Below are 20,852 nucleotides of genomic sequence, written 5' to 3'. Positions count from 1 at the left end.
ACATAATATCACAGATATGTATATTTATGTTTAACAGATAAATAAAAATTTACAATTAAAAATAAACTGAGGCAACACGACTATAATATTTTAAAGTTTATTAAAGGGTTGGGAATAAGATGCAGTTACCTAGGATGCACAAGGCCCGGGGGCTTCAATACTCAGTGTTGACACACCCTCTTACTGCACCCCCCCCCCCAAAAAAAGTAGCTTAGAGAAAAAGGCAATTTGTAGTTCAAACAATGATAATGGTTTCCAACTGGACATCAAAATTCAGGATAGCACAGTAAATACATAGTCAGATGAGCCAATTATCAAACTTTTTTATTTTATTTTTTTAGGGGTAGGGTTGAACTCTAGCCCAGGCTGATTTAAAATACAAAATGTAGTCTCGGGAGGGACATGAACTCACAGCAATCCTGCCTCAGCCTATGTTTTGGGTTTGTTGTTGTTCTGTTTGTCTAGGCAGTGTCTCACTGTAGCCCAGGTTGACCTGGAATTTGCTAAGTAGTCTCAGTCACGGCAATCCTTTTACTGCTGCCTCCCTAGTGCTGGGATTAAAGGCATGTGCCACCACCCCCTACAAAACTATTTTTAAATTATATAAATTTTACTATTAAGGAAACAGGGAGGAGCTAGGTATAGTGGTGCACGCCTTTAATTGCAGTATTCAAGAAGCTGAGATAGGATCAGGCCACCTGGAGACTGCACAGTGAATTCCAGGTCAGCCTGGGCTACATTGAAAACCTACCTCAAAAAAAAAAAAAAAAAAAAAAACACACGGAGGGCTGGAGAGATGGCTTAGTGCTTAAGGCACTTAGCTCCTAAGCCAAAAAAAATAAAGTAGCAACAGAAATCACACATAGCCCTAAAGATATCCTTAAAATAAAAGATAGTCTAAAATACTCATACACATTCAAATTCAAATGATACCCTCACTGATAAAGCAATACTGTTACTTACAACTACTAAAAAACATTATGCCACAACTCAAATTATTCTAAAAGCTAGTTTGAAGAGTAAGAAGTTTCCAACTTTCTTTTATAAAAAAGAAAAACTTAAAACTTAAGTTTTTTTATTTTTTTTAATTTTTTAATTTTTATTTATTTATTTGAGAGCGAAAGACACAGAAAGAAAGACAGATAGAGGGAGAGAGAGAGAATGGGGGCGCCAGGGCTTCCAGCCTCTGCAAACGAACTCCAGACGCGTGCGCCCCCTTGTGCATCTGGCTAACGTGGGACCTGGGGAACAGAGCCTCGAACCGGGGTCCTTAGGCTTCACAGGCAAGCGCTTAACCGCTAAGCCATCTCTCCAGCCCAAGTTTTTTTATTTTTATTTATTTATTTGAGAGGGACAGAGAAAGAAAGAATGGGCACACCAGGATCTGGCCACTGCAAACCAACTCCAGATGCATGCATCACCTTGTGCATCTGGCTTACATGGGTCCTGGGTAATAGAGCCTCGAACCGGGGTCCTTAGGCTTCACAGGCAAGCGCTTAACTGCTAAGCCATCTCTCCAGCCCACCTTTTTTATTGTTGTTGTTTTGTTTTTCGAGGTAGGGTCTCACCCTAGCCCAGGCTGACCTGGAATTCACTATGTCGTCTCAGGGTGGTCTCAAACTCTTGGCAAAATCCTACCTCTGCCTCCCAGCTTTTTTATTTTAACTCAAATACTAGACACATGAGATTTACATAAGCAATAAAAAATATGCATGTATTAACATGCATCCAGAAAAACTGGTGTTAGACATGTGAGATGTTAATAAATGAACCTCCTATGTAATGCACAACAAACCCATTTTCACAATATCAAAGACTTTGTTTTTGAAAATCTTTAAAAAAAAATCTAGAATGGAATTTCAAAGGGGAAAGTGTGGGAGGGGGAGGGAGGGAATTAACATGGAATTTTTGTATAATCATGGAAAATGCTAATAAAAATTTTTAAAAAATTGTTGATACCAAAAAAAAAAATCTATTTCAGGGGACACACCAGGGCTTCTTGCCACTGAAAAAAAACACCAGACTCACCAATTTTTATGTCTGGCTCACATGGGTAGCTTGGTAATTGAACCTAGTCTTGTAGAGTAATTGATAGACCTTGCTTAGGCTGACTATGCAGGAGGCCCTAGCTTTTATCTCCAGCACAAAATTGCAATTACTCATTTATTTGACAAAGAGAAAGAGGCAGATAGAGAGAATGGGCACACCAGAACCTCTAACCACTGCAAATGAAATCCAGATGCATGCGCTACCCATATGCATCTGGGTTTACGTGGATACTGGGAAATCGAACCTGGGTCCTTTGGCTTTGTTGGATAGCCCTTAATAGTTAAGCCATCTCTCTAGCTCAAAATTGCAATTTTGCAAATTGCCCTACAATTATTTAGACAAACAAATATAATGGTTGGTTTTCAAGATCAAAGACTGAATAACTATAGAAAAGTATTTATAAAGTATGTCAAACAGGTCCTTTACAGCTTCTTTTCTTTTAATTAATTTATTTATTTGACAGCAAGAAAGGGGCCAGAGAGAGAGAGAATGGGTACACCAGGGCCTCTGGCTACTGTAAATGAACTACAGACACTTGTGCCACCATGTGCATCTGGCTAACGTAGTTCCTGGGGAATTGAACCTGGGTCCTTTGGCTTTACAGGTGAACGCCTTAACCGCTAAGCCATCCCTCCAGCCCAAGTGGTGAATATTTTTAGTCTTCTAGGCAGTATCACAAAAGCAGATATAATCTGTAAACAAATGAGTGTAGCCATTCACCAATCAAATTTTATTTATAAAAATAAAACAGAGGGAATTAACATGGGATATTTTTTATAATCATGGAAAATGCTAATAAAAATTTTAAAAAATAAAATAAATAAAACAGTGTCAGGTGGGGTGGTGCATGCCTTTAATCCCAGTCCTTGGGAGGCAAAAGTTTAGGGATCACTGTGAGTTGGAGGCCAGCCTGGGATACAGTGACACCATACCTTGGAAAAAATAAACAAACAAACAATGAAGCAGTCTCAGCCTATGGGCTATATTTTTCCAACTCCAGCTTACCATATCAATAGAGCAGATGGTACAATGATGTGGTATTATAAGGTTCCTAAATTATGGCTCTATTTTATTATATGCATTTATAATTAATGTTTAAGTCACTCCAAAATAAGCCTCCATAAAATAATGTCTACTACAGAACATCCAATAAGAAATTCAGAATACTTAGCACTAAAGCAGCCCTTCTTAAAAGCTTCTGGGGTGGGGAGGTATTTTTATCAACTTCCTCATTAATCAAGTCTTATGTTCACCATTTTTATTAAAAAGTGTAATCATCTGGGTGTGGTGGCTCACACCTAAATCCCTGCATTTGGGAGACAAGAGGTAGGAGGACCACCATGAGATGCCACCCTGAGACTCCATAGTGAATTCCAGGTCAGATTGGGCTAGAATGAGACTCTACCTAAAAAAAAAAAAAAAAAAAAAAAGTGTAATCGCTTTGACAAGTAATAAAATTTAAACCTACTATATTATCAATTTTTCAGAATAGTATAGTAAAATGCATAGCAAATTGATGAGCACTAGACTGAACCCATTTGGAAAATCAAGCCACAAGACAGAGAGGGGAGAGAAAAGGCAAGGGATAGTGGCAGGAGAAATTTGTTTGTTTGTTTTTTTTAACTTGTTTTGTGTGTATCCAGGTGTTTCTGAAATATCTTGAGTGTTCCTACAAAGAACCCTGTGCTCTATAAAAGTTACCCATCAAAAGCACTAACAAACAGCTTGGTGCAATAGCAGACGCCTTTAATCTCAACACTGGGAGGGAAGAGGTAAGAGGATGGCCATGAGTAAGTAGGAGGCAAACCTGGGGCTACACAACGAGTTTCAGGTCAGCCTGGGTTCAAGTGGGGAACCTACCTCACAAAAACGAAAGTACTAACAAGGCCAATGTTGAAATCAAGACTGGAGACTAAACACTGTTATTCCGAATTAAGAGCACTAGCAAAATCATGAAATGTAACAAAAAGTTTTCACAAGTTTTGTACTTTTTTTTTTTTTTTTTTTTGGTTTTTCGAGGTAGGGTCTCACTCTAGCCCAGGCTGACCTGGAATTCACTATGGAGTCTCAGGGTGGCCTCGAACTCACAGCGATCCTCCTACCTCTGCCTCCCAAGTGCTGGGATTAAAGGCGTGCGCCACCACGCCCGGCGAGTTTTGTACATTTTCATTTATCAACTTTTTCTTCAATGGAAAGGACTTTTTCTATTTCAGTCACATATGAACCATCACTACTCCTTATCATTTCCCTATTGACTAAGTGTATACCCGTGACAAAACAATCATTAACTATGATTATCTTTAAAGCAAATCTTAAATTCCTCATGTGCCTTTTATGTACATGTATTGACTGTACCCTATTAGATACTTAAATTCAGTTTTGCTTTACTTAGATCTCTGGCAATCCAAAAGATTAAAAGACCATTTGTAAGGCTAAGAATGTAGGTCAGTGGGAGAATATTTGTTTGGCATGTATGAGCCCATGGATTTGATTGATCATAAGCAGCAAATCAGAACCAAAAAAATAATGCAGAGAAGACCGCAAAGAGATTCAAAAAACTATGTATCTAGGAGCGCACTGTTTCACTAATATTCGGAAAAGTAATTAAATTCATATTGGTATGGTGACACACCTGTAATTCCAACACTCTGAACACAAATGTGATGCCAAACAGTGCTGCCTCTATAAATCTATCTTCTTTCTAAGCTTCTCTTTTCAGATGGCTCTTTGGGTTGGTTTTTCTTTTTCTTCTTTTCTTTTTTAATCCTTTTCAAGGTAGGGTCTCACTCCAGCCCAGGCTTACCTGGAATTCACTATGTAGTCTCAACGTGGCCTCAAGCTCACAGCAATCCTCCTATCTCTACCTCCCAAGTGGTGGAATTAAAGATCTGCTCCACCATGCCCAGCTTCAGATGGCTCTTTTGGGATGACCCAAAGGCACCATAGTGCTGTGAAGTGACAGACCAAGTGTTCGGCACTGAAACATCTCTATTATACCTTCCAAGGCAGAAGAGGTGGCAGAAAGATGTGAGAGCCAAAGGAAGGGTAAGACTGCTTACAATGCACTCTTCCAGACACAAATTGGCTTCAATATCCATGACCTTGCGACCTACACAAGACCCTCATAAAGGGAGGAAAAGATGAAATAAAAGACTAATTGAGCCAGGTGTGGTGGCACATGCCTTTAATCCCAGCACTCGGGAGGCAGAGGTAGGAGGATCACTGTGAGTTAGAGGCCACCCTAAGATGACATAATGAATTTCCAGGTAAACCTGGACTAGAATGAGACCCTAAAAAAAAAAAAAAAAAAAGACTAATTGAAATTGAGAGGAGAAGAGCATATCATGGAGAGTTATTTGGATTTGTGAAGGGAAAAGTTGGGGAGAGGAAGGAATTATGTTTTACTGCTTATAATCCTAGAAGTTGTCAATGAAAGTTAAAAAAATGTATAATAAAATAAAATAGAAGTAAAAAAATAAAAAAGTAAAGCAGTGCTTCTCAATAGCAGTACCACTTCCCCTAGAAAGGTATGTTGGGATATACACAGATAACAGACAGAACTGTTCATCACTAAGTTTCAAACAGCCTTACTAATCTATGAAGACACTGTGGGGGGGAAAACACTTGAGAATGTAGCAATGATATAAATGAAAGACGTTAATTTCAGCAGGGTGTGGCTGTGCATACTTTTGATCCCAGCCCTCAGGAAGCAGAGGTAGGAGGATCACTGTAAGTTCAAGGCCACCCTGAGACTACATAGGAATTCCAGGTCAGCCTAAGCTAGAGCAAGATCTTACCTCAGAAAACCAAAAAGCATCTGAGTATACTGCCATTTTACATCATGGTAGCCAACCATTTTCCTATTTAAATATTCTTTGATAATCAATTGTTTTCCTTTCATTTAATTTTTTTTCTGTAAAATACTGGCACATGATAGGGTATTTCCAAACAGTAGGTAGGCTAACTTTTTTTTTCTTTTTAGAGATAGCAAGAGAAGGGGAGAGAAAGATAATTAGCATGCCAGGCCCTCAGTCACTGCAATCCAACTCCAGACGCTTACGCCACCTGGTGCACTTGCTTCACCTGTGTGTGTCTGGCATACATGGGATCTAAAGAGTCAAACATGGGTCCTTAGGCTTTGCAGGCAAGTGCCTTAACTGCTAAGCCATCTATCTCTCCAGCTCTAAGCTAACATTTTATATATTCAGTTAACTTTAAGAAACTGAAAGCATGATAAAAATACATTCTACAGTATACATTTATAGATAAGGAACCTCGGCTCTAACAGAGTTGAAAACTATTAATCATTTCAACAAATAGGCTTACTCACTACAACTTACAATTCCCCAAAGCAAAGAAATTGGGTAATACACAGTCTAATCTGTTCTAAAAGAGGTCTCCTAAAACAACTAATCTACCAGTTGTTCTACTAACACTCCTCACCCGCCAAAGAGAAAAGAGAAATTGGGCTGGAGAGATCGCTTAGTGGTTAAGCACTTGCCTGTGAAGCCTAAGGACCACAGTTCGAGGCTCGATTCCCCAGGACCCACGTTAGCCAGATACACAAGAGGGCGCATGCATCTGGAGTTCATTTGCAGGGGCTGGAAGACCTGGCGCGCACATTCTCTCTCTTCTCTATCTGCCTCTTTCTCTCTCTCTGTCACTCTCATATAAATAAATAAAAATGAACAACAAAAAGTTTTTTTAAAAAAAGAGCAATTACCTCTAGAACAGAATTCAGGCACTACAGACCACATGGTCTTGCAAAATGAAATCAAGAGAGACTATTTCACAGTCAAAGCACACTACAGCCAAAACTAAAGGGAGAAAATTAGAAAACCTGCATGGTGCACCCCAAGTTACCAACTGGCTCCACCATGGAGATTCCTTAAGACAACTGTGTTGAAAGGAGAGGCTAAAACCAGATAAGTCCTATCTGCCTTGTGGAAGGACCTAAGTTTTGCCCTTTATTAAGCAATAAGCAGAAAACAACAGGTATTTTCATCAATCAGGATAAACTATAAAACTTGCGTTAAAGTGGACAGGGTAGAGGGACTAAATAGAAGCTCTACTTAGTTTCACATTTTACAAAGTACCACAGAGGGATAAAAAGGGGGACTTCAGAGAAACACCAAGCTAAAGAAGTGTTGATGGGTGATATATTCAATACAATGTTCAATACCTCATTCACTACAATGGGTGTCATACCTGGTCTGGGGAAAAATTTATTACAAGGGACACAAGATAAATAAGTATGTGTTGAGGTGCTCATCACAAGCATTTCACTAAATGCATTATATAACCTAATCCTAAAATGATAGCAAAGAAATCTAATGTTCCTTTAAAGGGAGGCTTGGACTGGAGGGATTGATGGCTTTGCAGTTAAGGAATTTGCCTGCAATGCCAAAAGACCCAAGTTCAATTCCCCAGGACCCATGTTAGCCAGATGCACAAGGGGGCACAAGTGTCTGCAGTTCATTTACAGTGGCTGGAGACCCTGGCACGCCCATTCTCTCTCTCTCTCCCTCTTACTCCATCAAATAAGTAAATACTAAAATTTTTTAAAAATGAAAACTGAAAAAGGGAGGCATGCCACATATTGCCCCCAGACAGAAAAGTGTTAACTAGGCCCAGGTATTGGGACAAGCAAACTCTGGGTTCAAGTGAAAATTCTTGCTTTAGTAAACAAAGCAGAGAGCAACTGAAGAAGGTATCTGACATCAACCTCTATAGTTTCCAAAATATGCATACAAATATGCTCATACACACAGTGCACGAGCGCGCACGCGCACACACACACACACAGATGGTTTAAGGATTTGGAGATGTGACAAGAAAAACAGAATGCAATACCACTTTTTCCTTTCATCCCCTAAAAAGAAATCTTTGTTTCCTTTTGTATTACAAGAAACTAGCCTTCCAAATATAACAACTTGTTGAGCTACTGTAAGAAGTACTACATAAATACATTGTGTTAGTCACAGTGAACCTTTCTAATACTGTATTCTAAGTATGGGCCATCAGCACAATGAAAGCAAATCTTTACTTAAAAGTTTAAAAGATCTATGAGGGTCACAAATTATTCCAGGCTTACCAATGTTTATGGCATGACTTCTGAACTCCATTTCACAGATGAGGTTTAAACCAAGATGTAAACTAAGGTAAAGACATGTACGATACTGGGCAAGTTAAGGCACTCACCAGCAGAGCCAAAGGTCCCAGGTTTGATTTCCCAGTCCCCATGTAAACCAGATGTACTAGGTGCACACATATGGAGTTCAATATCAGTGGCTAGAGGCCCTGGAGCACCATTTTCTCTCTTTACCTGCCCCCCTCTCTCTCTCTCTCTCTTTTTTTTTTTTTTTTAGTTTTTCGAGGTAGGGTTTCACTCTAGCCCAGGCTGACCTGAAATTCATGATGGAGTCTGAGGGTGGTCTCAAACTCACGGAGATCCTCCTACCTCTCCCTCCTGAGTGCTGGGATTAAAGGCATGCACCACCATGACCAGCTTTTTTAAAATTTATTTATTTTTGGAGAGTAACAGAAAGGGTGTGCCACAGCTTCAGCCACTGCAATCGAAATCCAGACACTTGTGCCACCTAGTGGGCATGTGGAACCAACCTCCTACTTGCCTCACCTTTGTTTAACTGGGTTATGTGGGATCTGAAGAGTTGAATATGGGTCCTTAGGCTTCGGGGACAAGTGCCTTAATCAATAAGCCATCTCTACAACCCCCTTTCTTCTCTCTCTTCAAATAAATATACTTATTTTTTGTTGAGGTAGGGTCTCTAGCTCAGGCTGACCTGGAATTCACTGTGTAGTCTTAGGGTGGCCTCGAACTCATGGTAATCCCCCTAGAAAGAACTTTATAATCTTTACCAAATGTTTGGGACTGAGGCTGTAACTCAGGAGTATAGGGCTTACCTAACGTGCTCTGTGACCCTGGGTTTGGTCTCTAACATCACAAAAAAGAATCAAATGGGTGCCAACTCCAAAACCTTCTGTACAGTAAAGCAATCAGGCCATTATTTAACACAGCACTAAGCATTTACAACAGTTAAGATTTACTTAATGAAACAAGACACAAGTTACCCAATCAAGACTAGCTTATACTCCTTTTAAATGTAGCTTAACATCTGAGGCAGAGGTAGGAGGAACACTTTGAGTTCAAGGCCACTCTGAGACTACATAGTGAATTCCAGGTCAGGCTGGTCTAATGCGAAATCCTACCTTGAAAAACAACAACAAAAGCTCCAATTAATTCATCACATGCACTGAAATCACTTTAATTATCACATTGTGCTTAAAACAACAAAAACAAAAAAAGGGGGGAGTGGGAAGGATGGCTTAGCGGTTAAGGTGCAAAGCAAAAGAACCCAGGTTTGATTCCCCAGGACCCATGTTAGCCACATGCACAAGGTGGCACATGCGTCTGGAGTTCATTTGCAGAGGCTTGAGAACCCGGCGCATCCATTCTCTCCTTCTTCTCTCTCTCCCCCTTTCTCTCTGTCAATTAAATAAAAAAAAATATTTAAAAAACAAAATTAAAGAAAGGAACAACAACAACAAAAAAAAGGCAAAAAAAAAAAAAACAACAGTAAAATTTGAAGAAAATTCTTGATGGTTAAGTAGGAGAATGAAGAAAACATGATATACCCATGGGGACACATTTCACTAGCACAATTTTTAAAAAGAGAACAGGGGGATGGAGAGATGGCTCCGTGTTTAAGGTGTTTGCCTGCAAAGACTAAGAACCTGAGTTCAATTCCCCAGTACATAAAGCAAGATATGCAGGATGGTGTGGTGCACCCATCCACACTCACTCTCTCCCCCTCCTCTCCCCTCCTCCTGCTAGACATGGTGGCACACACCTTTAGTGCCAGCACTTGGGAGATGGAAGTAGTATGAGTTTGAGGCCAGCCTGAGACTACACAGCCAGGTCAGCCTGCGCTAATGAGACTCTGCCTCTAAAAAACAAAAAAGAAAGGAGGTAGAGTCCCTCAGAACACTAAGCTACACATTCACACTCATATTTTTGCTTTTCTTTCAAAAAGCAGTAGAGGGCTGGAGAGATGGCTTAGCATTTAAGGCACTTGGATGCAAAGCCTAAGGAACCGGGCTCAATTTCCAGAACCCACATAAGCAAGATGCACATGGTGGCACTTTGGCAACAAAAAGAAAGCTAGTTTATAGTTTTCAAAACTTAGCTCACATGACTACATGACCATAATCATACATACCATACATTCCTATGTTTCTTCATGTCTTTGGCAAAAGGCTAGACAATGGCTAGCCAGAATCAGAGAAGGAAACTTGTCAAAAGACAAATAACTATTCCAAATGCATGGGGAAACATTGTAGAGAAAAAGATTGCTGTCACAAGAAGAGATGAATGATCAAGGAAAACCATTATGGTTATTTCACGAATCCCCTCATGGAAATGGTGATTAATGAGGTGGTATTGAAATTTTGGCTTGTCTTATTTTTAACAGTGTCAGTAACTAAGTAGCCCAGGAGGGCCAATAATCATGATCCTTCTACCTTAGCTTCACAAGCATTCGGACTGCAAGGGACATGCTACCACACCTGGTATGTTGCCTTTAAAAACTCGAAAGGGAAAAGCCAGGTGTGGTGGCCCACACCTCTAATCCCATCACTCAGGAGGCAGAGGTAGGAGGATCGCCATGAGTTCTGAGACTCCACAGTAAATTCCAGGTTGGCCTGGGCTAGACTGAGACCCGACCTCAAAAAAAAATAATAATAAAATAAAATAAAAAATCTCAAAAAGAGGGGGCTAGAGAGATGGCTTAGCAGTTAAGGTGCTTGCCTACAAAGCCAAAGGAGCCAGGTTCAATTCCCAAGAACCACATAAACCAGATGCACAAGGTGGCGCAGGTGTCTGGAGTTCATTTGCAATGGCTGGAGGCGCTGGCTAGCCCATTCTCTTTCTTTATCTGCCTCTTTCTCTCTCTTGAATAAATAAAGTTTTTGTTTTTAACTTAAAAAAAAACTAAAAAGGAGCAGAGGCCAGTAAGGTAAAAAGGAGACATAAAGGGTAGAGAAAGGAAGGGAGGAGGATACTTAATAGGTTGATATTGTATATATGCAATTACAATGATTGTAATGGGGAGGTAATATGATGGAGAATGGAATTTCAAATGGGAAAGTGTGGGGGTAGGGAGGGAGGGAATTGTCATGGGATATATTTTATAATCATGGAAAATGTTAATAAAAATTTAAAAAAAAAAACTAAAAAGGAAAGAGAAGTTGACCAACGTTCAGAGCATAAGAAGGCCAAAAGTTAAGCATACAAACAAGCATAAAGAAAGAAATGAATTAGGTAACAGACAGTGAAATCTGCATTGAAGACCTGGTAGAGAAATACGGAGACATCATAACAACAGATGAAAAGAATAAAAGCAACCAGACATATACTGAATCTGCAGATCCTGGGGATCCCCAACATGTGACGATAATGAATGTTTTTGAAGCAGTTCTAACTGCTGTGTGGAGTTTCAAAAAGATTTCTGAGAAAAAGTTATAGGCAGTATTACAATGAAAATTCATCTAAACAAGAAAAAACAGTAGTGTTTTTAGTAACATGAAGCATGGGATGTGAATGGCAGCATGTTAAATAAGTCTGACGTGATCAAAACTATTAAAGGAGGGCTGGAGAGATGGCTTAGAGGTTAAAGAGCTTGCCTGTGAAGCCTAAGGACTCAGGCTCAAATCCCCAGTACCCATGTAAACCAGATACACAAGCTGGTACATGCATTTGGAGTTTGTTTACAGAGGCTGATGGCCCTGGCGTGCCCATTCTCTATCTGACCCCCCACACCAAAATAAATATTTTTAAAAAAGGAAAGTTAAAAAAGGAAAAACACCCATTTGCAATCATCGTTCAAGTTTTTGTCCCCATAACAAGGTTTCTTAAAGTACATTTATTTCCAATTGCTTTTCAAATTATCATAAAATACATACCTTCCTCCTATTGAGTCGTCTTGTGGTTGGGCCCCGGCAGTGTTCCTCTGTGAACGTCGCAGTGACCCCCCTGGATTGTTATTAGGCCGGTTGGACATTGGCACCTCTCTCTTGAAGGGACATACCCTTTCTAGACACTACCATTCACTAAAAACAAACAAACAAACAAAACAGGAAAAAAAAACTATCAGATGTATATGATACAATGAGAAAAAAATGAGTGGTATCAACGATGAAGAAATTATAGAACCGATTTATCTCACAGACTTCATTAATGTTGCATTATTATACTGTAACATCTGATTAATATGTTATAAAAATTTGGCATTTCATACATTCAAGTAATGTGGCCTAGAAAATACAACTAAAATTTTCTCATCATTAACCAAGAAATTCTCAATTCACAACAAAGAGAATGTAGGTAATGTTTCCACATTTCTAGTATTCTAAGGAAACCCCCAGAGCTTGAAGTATATCTACTACTAGAAACATGTACTGAACCTAACCTTGAAACATCTTAGTTCAAGTCCTGTAATGTTGAGACCAGTGATAAAATTTTGCCTTTGGAAAAACCATAGCCTTGAAGGCTCTGTATTCCTTTACCTTGCAGTTAAAAACATGTCATGCCTACTTCACAGTATTGTTGTGAGTAAAAAATATATGCAAAGAAAACTGTCAAACTGTCCCACTGGGCTGGAGAGATGGCTTAACAGGTAAGGGGCTTGCCTGCAAAGCCAAAGGACCCATATTCAATTCCCCAGGACCCATGTAAGCCAGATGCACAAGGTGGTGCATGCATCTGGAGATTATTTGTAGTGGCTGGAGGCCCTGGTACACCCATTCTCTCTCCATCTGCCTGGTATGGTGAGCACACCTTTAATCCCAGCACTTGGGTGACTGAAGCAGGAGGATTGCTGTGAGTTTGAGGCCACCAAATACTACACAGTGAATTCTAGGTTAACCTGGGCTAGAACAAGACCCTACATTAAAAAAAAAAAAAAGTACCATCTTGAAACAGCTCCAGTAAACTTAACCATGGTCCCTGACATCCTGTTTCAATACCAGTTCTGCTCTTACCTTAGACAACTGATGTTTCATTTACCTCATCTATGAAATCAATAGGTTACCTATTTTATTGCTAGGAACAAGTCAAAGTATTTTATAATAATTTAGCCTAAGTTAGTGAGAACTTCCTATCTTTCTGTATCATAAAGGGTTAAAAAAGCTAACATCCATTAAATAAGTTTAGCTGATCAAACAAGACAGTATTTTAATCATAGAAGTACAGCTTATATAAATCCAAAGTACAGCTTGTATAAATCCAATCCTTTCAAATTTGTTGGGCTGGTTGTTTTGTTTTTGAGAGTACTTTCACTTTATCTCCCAGGAATGGCCTGTGCCTTGTGATTTTCCTGCCTCTTACCTGCACAGTGCTAGATTACAGACCTGTACCACACCTCACCCAGCCCAATTTTCCTTAAGGCTCGATTCAAAGCCAAAAATCAATCCTTTCATTACATCTGTTTAGAGAACAGAATGAGTATCCCTCTAACACTGCAGAAGCTGGTGGGAAAGAAAAGACAAATAAGTCACAACTAAGTTTATTACTAAGCTGGGCACAGTGGCTCATGCCTGCAATCCCAGCACTTCGGAGGTGATGGCAGGACAATCAGTTCAAAGTCATCCTTGGCTTGAGAGAAGTTTTGAGGCCAGACAATGACAAGACACATAACCCCGCAAAATAATAATAGTAACAATAAATTTGTTATTGATTTCAAGAGATTTCTTAAAATGCTGACTCAAGGGCTGGAGAGATGGCTTAGCAGTTAAGGCATTTGCCTGCAAAGCCAAAGGACCCCTAGTTCAATTCCCCAGGACCCACATAAGCCAGATGCACAAGGTGGTGCATGCATCTGAAGTTTGTTTGCAGCAGCTGGAAGCCCTGGCATGCCCATGCGCACCCATTCTCTCCCTCCCTCCCTTCCAAATAAATTTTAAAAAATGTATTTTTAAAAATGCTGATTCAGTAGAGGAAAGAATGTAAGCGCCAAAGGAAGGGCAGGACTCCTTACCACGGGGCTCCCCCCAGACACAAAATGGCCTGGATATCCATGATCTCACAGTACCTGACACTACCTACACAAGATCATCATAATAGGAGGAAAAGATCATGACATTAAAATAAGAGAAAGACTGATTGCGAGGGGGAGGGGGTATGATGGAGAATGGAGCATCAAAGGGGAAAGTGGGGAATGGGAGGGAATTACTATGGTATATATTGTTTACAATCATGAAAGTTAGTAATTTTAAAAAATTAAAGGAAAGAAAAAACAAACAAAAAAATGTTAAGTCAAGAACTGTCCTCTGCTGTCAGTACCATCAGAAAGTTACTTCACGGGGCTGGAGAGATGGCTTAGCAGTTAAGCGCTTGCCTGTGAAGCCTAAGGACCCCGGTTCGAGGCTCGGTTCCCCAGGTCCCACGTTAGCCAGGTGCACAAGGGGGCACACGCGTCTGGAGTTCGTTTGCAGTGGCTGGAAGCCCTGGCGCGCCTATTCTCTCTCTCCCCCTCTATCTGTCTTTCTCTCTGTGTCTGTCGCTCTCAAAATAAATAAATAAATAAAAATACTTAAAAAAAAAAAAAAAGAAAGAAAGAAAGTAAGTTACTTCACTAGCATTTACTGCATCCAGTATTTAGGATGCTGAAGTAGGATAAACATTGAAGTTTGAAGCCAATCTGGGATACATAATGAATTTCAAGTAAGCAGGGTCTGCTCTTTTTATTTATTTATTTTTGTTCATCTTTATTTATTTATTTATTTATTTATTTGAGAGCAACAGAGAAAGAGTAAGAGGCAGATAAAGAGAATGGGCACGCTAGGGCCTCCAGCCACTGCAAACGAACTCCAGATGCATGTGCCCCCTTGTGCATCTGGCTAATGTGGGAGCTGGGAAATCAAGCCTCCAACTGGGGTCTTTAGGCTTCACAGGAAAGCGCTTAACCGCTAAGCCATCTCTCCAGCCCAGGGTCTACTCTTAATTAAGACCCTGTTCTAAAAAATAAAAATAAAAGCCGAGTTGAAGAGATGGCTTAGCCTGAGAAGCCTAAGAACCCAGGTTCAATGCCCCAGTACCTATGTGAGCCAATGCACAAGGTAGCACATTTGTCTGCAATTCATTTGCAGCAGCTAAGGCCCTGGTATGCACATACACGCACGCGCACGCGCTCGCGCGCTCTCTCTCTCTTCCTCCCTCCCTCAAATAAATACAGAAATAAAATATTTTTTAAAAATCAAAGCACAGCTGGGCATAGTGGTGCACGCCTTTAATCCCAGCATGCGGAAAGCAAAGGTAGGAGGATCACTGTAAGTTCGAGGCCACCCTGAGAATAGCGAGTGAATTCAAGGTCAGTCTGGGCTAGAGTGAGACCATACCCTGAAAAACCAAAATAAACAAACAAACATCAAAGGAGATTCAAAAACACTGATCTAAGTACCAGGTTTTAGGGAAAAAAATGAGATTATTATATAAACAGTTAAAGAGGGGGAAAGTTAGATATATACTCAATACAGAAACATCTCCAGAGCACTAGAATCAAACGGCACTGCATTAATTTAATTCCTCACTTACACAAGTTGTATAACCTTATATTTATTTCCTCCAGGCTTCGCTATTTCCAAATAGAGTAAAGAACACCACCTAACAAAATAATGGGAAGGATCATATGAGGAAACATGTAAAACACTTAACACAAGGAAACATTTACTGGGGGGGAAAAAATCTTGATATAAACTAAAAATAGAGCTGAAAAGATGAGCTTAGCAGTTAAGGTGCTCACATGCAAAGCTGAAGAACCCAGGTTCGATTCCCCAGTACCCACATAAGCCAGCTATACAAAGTGGAGCATGCCTCTCGAGTTTGTTTGCAATGGCTGGAGGCCTGGTGCACCCTACCTGCTGGCAAATAAATAAAAATATTTAAATACATAAACTAAAAATAAACCACCATGAACAAGAATCACATTTCTAGGGGACTGCAGAGATGGCTTAACGGTTAAGCACTTGCCTGTGAAGCCTAAGGACCCCAGTTCAAGGCTCAATTCCCCAGGACCCATGTTAGTCACATGCACAAAGGGGCGGATGCATCTAGAGTTCATTTACAGTGGCTGGAAGCCCTGCCGCGCCCATTCTCTCCCTCCCTCACTCTGTCGCTCTCAAATAAATAAATAAAACATTTTAAAAAAGAATAAACTTCTAGGCTGGAGATATGGCTTAGCAATTAAGTCATTTGCCTGCAAAGCCAAATGACATCGGTTCGATTCCTCAGAACCCATGTAAGCCAGATGCACAAGGTGGCACATGCATCTGAAATTCATTTTCAGTGGTTGGAAGCCCTCACATACCCATTCTGTTCTCTTGCTCTGCTTCTTTCCCTCTCTCAAATAAATAAATAATATTTTAAAAATACATTTCTAGCATAAGTTTCAAAATCGAATTGTTTTGCTTTCTGAGTTTTTTTCTTTTTGCCTGTGTATGTGATATGGTGTGAGAAGCGAGTATTGTAAGGCTTGGCATATGCATGTATCTGTGCCCATGTTCCCCTGGGACTGGGGTTACAGAGAAACATATGTGGCTATATATCCAGCTTATGTGGATCCTAGGAATTGAACTAGTAGTTTCCTCAAGCCCTCATGTTTTCCTCAGGTTTCCTCAAGCCCTCATGCTTGCACAAGAAAGGTTCTTAACCTCTAGGCCACCTCTGCAGCCCATGATTGTATATTAAAGCAGGGTCTCACTCTAGCAAAGGATGATCTAAAACTCACTTTGTAGGTGGCCTCAAAAAATAAAAAATAAAAAAATTCTGGGAAACACACCCAAGAGAAGAAAGTTAGAAAGCACACCAAATAGTGTCTTTAAAAGGTGAATATGCCGGGCATGGTGGTGCACGCCTTTAATCCCAGCACTCGGGAGGCAGAGGTAGGAGGATCACTGTGAGTTAGAGGCCATCCTGAGATGACAGAGTTAATTCCAGGTCAGCCTGGACCAGAGTGAGACCCTACTTCAAAAAAACAAAAAAAAAAAGTGAATTTAACAGCCTCCAAGCTTTGTTAAAATATAAATGTCTAAATTCTGATTTTGCAAGTTTAAGAAATGAAACACTTATTTTCATTCTCTTGGGCTACAAAATAATTGTTCCATATTATATATAGAATTTCAGTTTTCATCATAAGACATTTCACTATTTCAAATATCACCATTTCACCTGGACCCCAAAGAGCAGAGACACAAATAGTATACTATTACTGCTCTCACTCCAAAAGCAAAGAACACTATTATTAAACTGGGTTGGTAGTTCTCACCTGCTCACTGTCATAAAACAAGTGCTATATGTCATGGAGTATTAATCATTCAAATGACAGTAGATAATACTAAATATATTGATAGATTATCATGAGGTAACAATTTATCTTCAAAGTTTATTAACCAATACTTTATCAGTCAAAAACCCACTTATGAATGGGTGTGAAAAGGCCCAAAGTGAGGTCAGGGGAAGAGATTGAGTAAAGAAAAGATGGAGGGAGGGCTAATCAAAATCTAAGACTATGCAAATAAATCATAAGGAATCCTAAGGTTTCGGACAATGGAACACTCAGAAGCTATGGATCTTTGTTAGAAAATTTTCATTGCCAGGGATGGGATACCTCCAGTGAGTTGTTGGTCAGGGAGGTCTCTGATGCCCCCAAAACATTATAGGCCATTGCCGAGGCCCTTGATTTCCCCAGGAATAGATGGTAAGACCCTATTGCTGAAGACTCCATATACTTGGGCTGCAAGGCCACTGAGAAATCCTGCTGGAACTGAACTGATAACCTCCTCCATGTAGACCAGCTGATAGAAAGCTGAAAGAAAGCCGGACATGGTGGCACAAGCCTTTAATCCCAGCACTTGGGAGGCAGAGGTAGGAGGACTGCCATGAGTTCAAGGCCATCCTAAGATGACAGAGTTAATTCCAGGTCAGACTGGACCAGAGTGAGACCCTACCTCGGGGAAAAAAAAAAAAAAAAAGAAAGCTGGAAGAAGCCATTCTACATGTAGTTCAATGGGAGAAAGAGATACCACTAGTGAAGATACTCAACAGTGGACACTGCAAGCCTTTTAATTGGCCAGCCCACATGAGCCAACGGGTGCAATAGTGGCACATCTGTCATGGTGGAAATCAACTGCCCTCCCATTGGACTGTAGGCCCACTCCATGGGGGGAAACACATCCCTGATACTGAAAACGTAAAACACAGGTAGTCATGAGCCCTAGGGGTGTAACATTTGCTGATGTCTGGAAAAATGTATATATACTATGCTTATCAAACCGCCCAGTAAGCACTTCTCTTAATATTTATACCCTTATATTAATGCTACTGTCACTTTGGGTAGAGAATCTTCTCTTTTCATATGGCAGTGACTTTGTGATAACTCAGAAAGTATCATAGTGCTGGAAAGAAGTGACTGGAGTACTGAGTAACATCTGGATCACACCTTCCAAGGCTCAGGGTCTAATGTGGAAGAGGTGGCAGAAAGAAGTAAGAGCCAAAGGAGCCGAGCGTGGTGGTACACACCTTTAATCCCAGCACTTGGGAGGCAGAGGTAGGAGGATTGCCATGAGTTCAAGGCCACCCTGAGATGACATAGTTAATTCCAGGTCAGCCTGGACCAGAGTGAGACCATACCTTGAAAAAACAAAAAACAAAAAAAGAGCCAAAGGAAGGGTAGGACTCCGTACAACGTGCTCCCTCCAGACATAAAATGGCCTGGATATCCATGACCTCATAGTGCCTGACACTACCTACACAAGACCATCATAAGAGGAGGAAAAGGCCATGACATCAAAATAAAAGAGAGACTGATTGAGATGAGGAGGGGATATGATGGAGAATGGAATTTCAAAGGGGAAGGTGGGGGAGAGGGTATTACTATGGGATACTTTTTATAATCATGGAAAATGTTAATAAAAATTGAGGAACAAACCCACTTATGGATCACTCCTAAGACTTAGAATGGCAAAAAAGAACTCCTGCTTTTAAATCATAAACTGATCCCTAAGAAATGATGCCAAGAGTCTGTTAAACATTAAAATATGAATCCCCTGAAGTACCTAACACTGATGTAACAAAATGTTTGGGTGTACCTCAAGGGTAGAGCATTTGCTTACTATACCAAGGGTTCATATCCATAGCACTGGAAAGAAAACTAACATGAGGGAAAAAAATATTTTTTTCATATAATATCCATTTTTACCAGAAAGCTGGAAAGGCCCTTCTCACATTCAACCCCTTATAATAAAGACTCAAATTTTAAAGTTCAATGAGTCTTTAGAGGAACGGGTCCTTTGAATCCTAATATCAAAACCTCCTGAAATTTTATCATTCCAATATCAAAGTATATGCACAATATAAACTCAGTATAACTCCTCCTGGGCTCCAAATGAGAGCCAACAGACAAGTGTTCACCATGCAAAAATTTCCTCCTTTCTATATAAATACTCTAAACTCTCAACCAATTGTGTATGCCTAAATTATGTGTTGTTATTTTTAAGATAGCAGTACAGTAACATAAAACCACAACCACAAGACATTTGTTGTTTTGTTACTGAGACAGGGTCTCACTATGTAACTAATCCAGGCTGGCCTGTAACTTGTAGACCACTTGCCTCAACCTCCAGAGTACAGGCAATTAGGCATGAACCATCACATCCAGCCAAAAATATCTTATTTTGGTAGCCTATAATAAAAACTCAAGTTGTGGGTAGTATCTCATATTTTTTATCCCAGCACTTAGGAGGCTGAAGAGTATCAACTGTGAGTTCCAGGGCAGTCTAGGACACAGAATGAGTTCCAGGTCAACCAAAGGGGTAGGGAGAAACCAGTCTTTAAAAAAAAGGAGACAGGCGTGGTGGCACACACCTTTAATCCCAGCACTCCGGAGGCAGAGGTAGGAGGCTCACTGTGAGTTCAAGAATAACTAAGACTATAAAGTCATTTCCAGGTTAGCCTGGTCTAGAGTGTGATCCTACCTCGAAAAAACCCCCAAAAAGAAAGTGGATAAGTGAGGAAGACATCAAATGTTGACTTCTAGACTCCACATGCACCCACTCACATCTGAACACATATATACACATGCACGGACAATACACACAAAAATAAAAAGCTTATGTCTCTCCAGGACTGAAAATAAACATAAATGTACCAAAAAAATTACTCCTTTTTTTTTTAAAAGGTAAGTTCAAGTCCCCAGTACCCACATAAGCCAGATACACAAGGTGGCAGATTTATCTGGAGTTTGTTTGGAGTGGCTAGAGGCCCTCATGTAGCCATACTGTCTCTCTCTAGTAAATACATACACATATACATACATACATGCATACATACGTACATAAAATTTCTTTAAGGGGAGGCTGAGGATGTAGTTTACTCACTTAGCACTTTCCTAGCATGCATGAAGCCTTAGGTTCAATCCCTAGCACCACAAAAAAACAAAATTGTAACAAGACTACTCATTTGCAGAAAACTTCAACTCCAAACATCTTGTTGGTTTTTCTCTTTTGTGTTATGTGTTTGTGTGTGTGTACGCATATTCATGAGGAGACCAGGGGTGGTTTCTCAGACACTATCCACCTTTTTTCCCCTCACTATGGAGTCTCAGGGTGGCCTCGAACTCACGGCAATCCTCCTACCTCTGCCTCCAGAGTGCTGGGATGTGCGCCATCACATCCAGCACTATCCACCTTTTGAGACAGTCTCTCTCATATTCCTGGGCTTACCAAGTAGGCTA

The 20,852-nt window shown here is 40.3% G+C and overlaps 1 protein-coding gene across 17 annotated transcripts in view; it reads right to left on the bottom strand.

Annotated features, from left to right (window-relative positions):
* Positions 1-20,852, bottom strand: part of Trip12 (thyroid hormone receptor interactor 12) — a 159,637-nt gene that overhangs the window by 122,862 nt on the left and 15,923 nt on the right. For all 17 annotated transcript variants that reach the window (XM_045147308.1, XM_045147307.1, XM_045147305.1 and 14 more), the window contains exon 2: positions 12,031-12,177. In XM_045147308.1, the coding sequence (XP_045003243.1) occupies positions 12,031-12,128 (98 nt within the window). In that variant the 5' untranslated portion in view covers positions 12,129-12,177. The remainder of the gene's footprint in view (positions 1-12,030; positions 12,178-20,852) is intronic.

The sequence above is a fragment of the Jaculus jaculus genome, chromosome 4, assembly GCF_020740685.1.
Source record: "Jaculus jaculus isolate mJacJac1 chromosome 4, mJacJac1.mat.Y.cur, whole genome shotgun sequence".
Classification (NCBI taxonomy): Eukaryota; Metazoa; Chordata; class Mammalia; order Rodentia; family Dipodidae; genus Jaculus; species Jaculus jaculus.
This window is presented reverse-complemented; position numbering and strand designations above follow the sequence as displayed.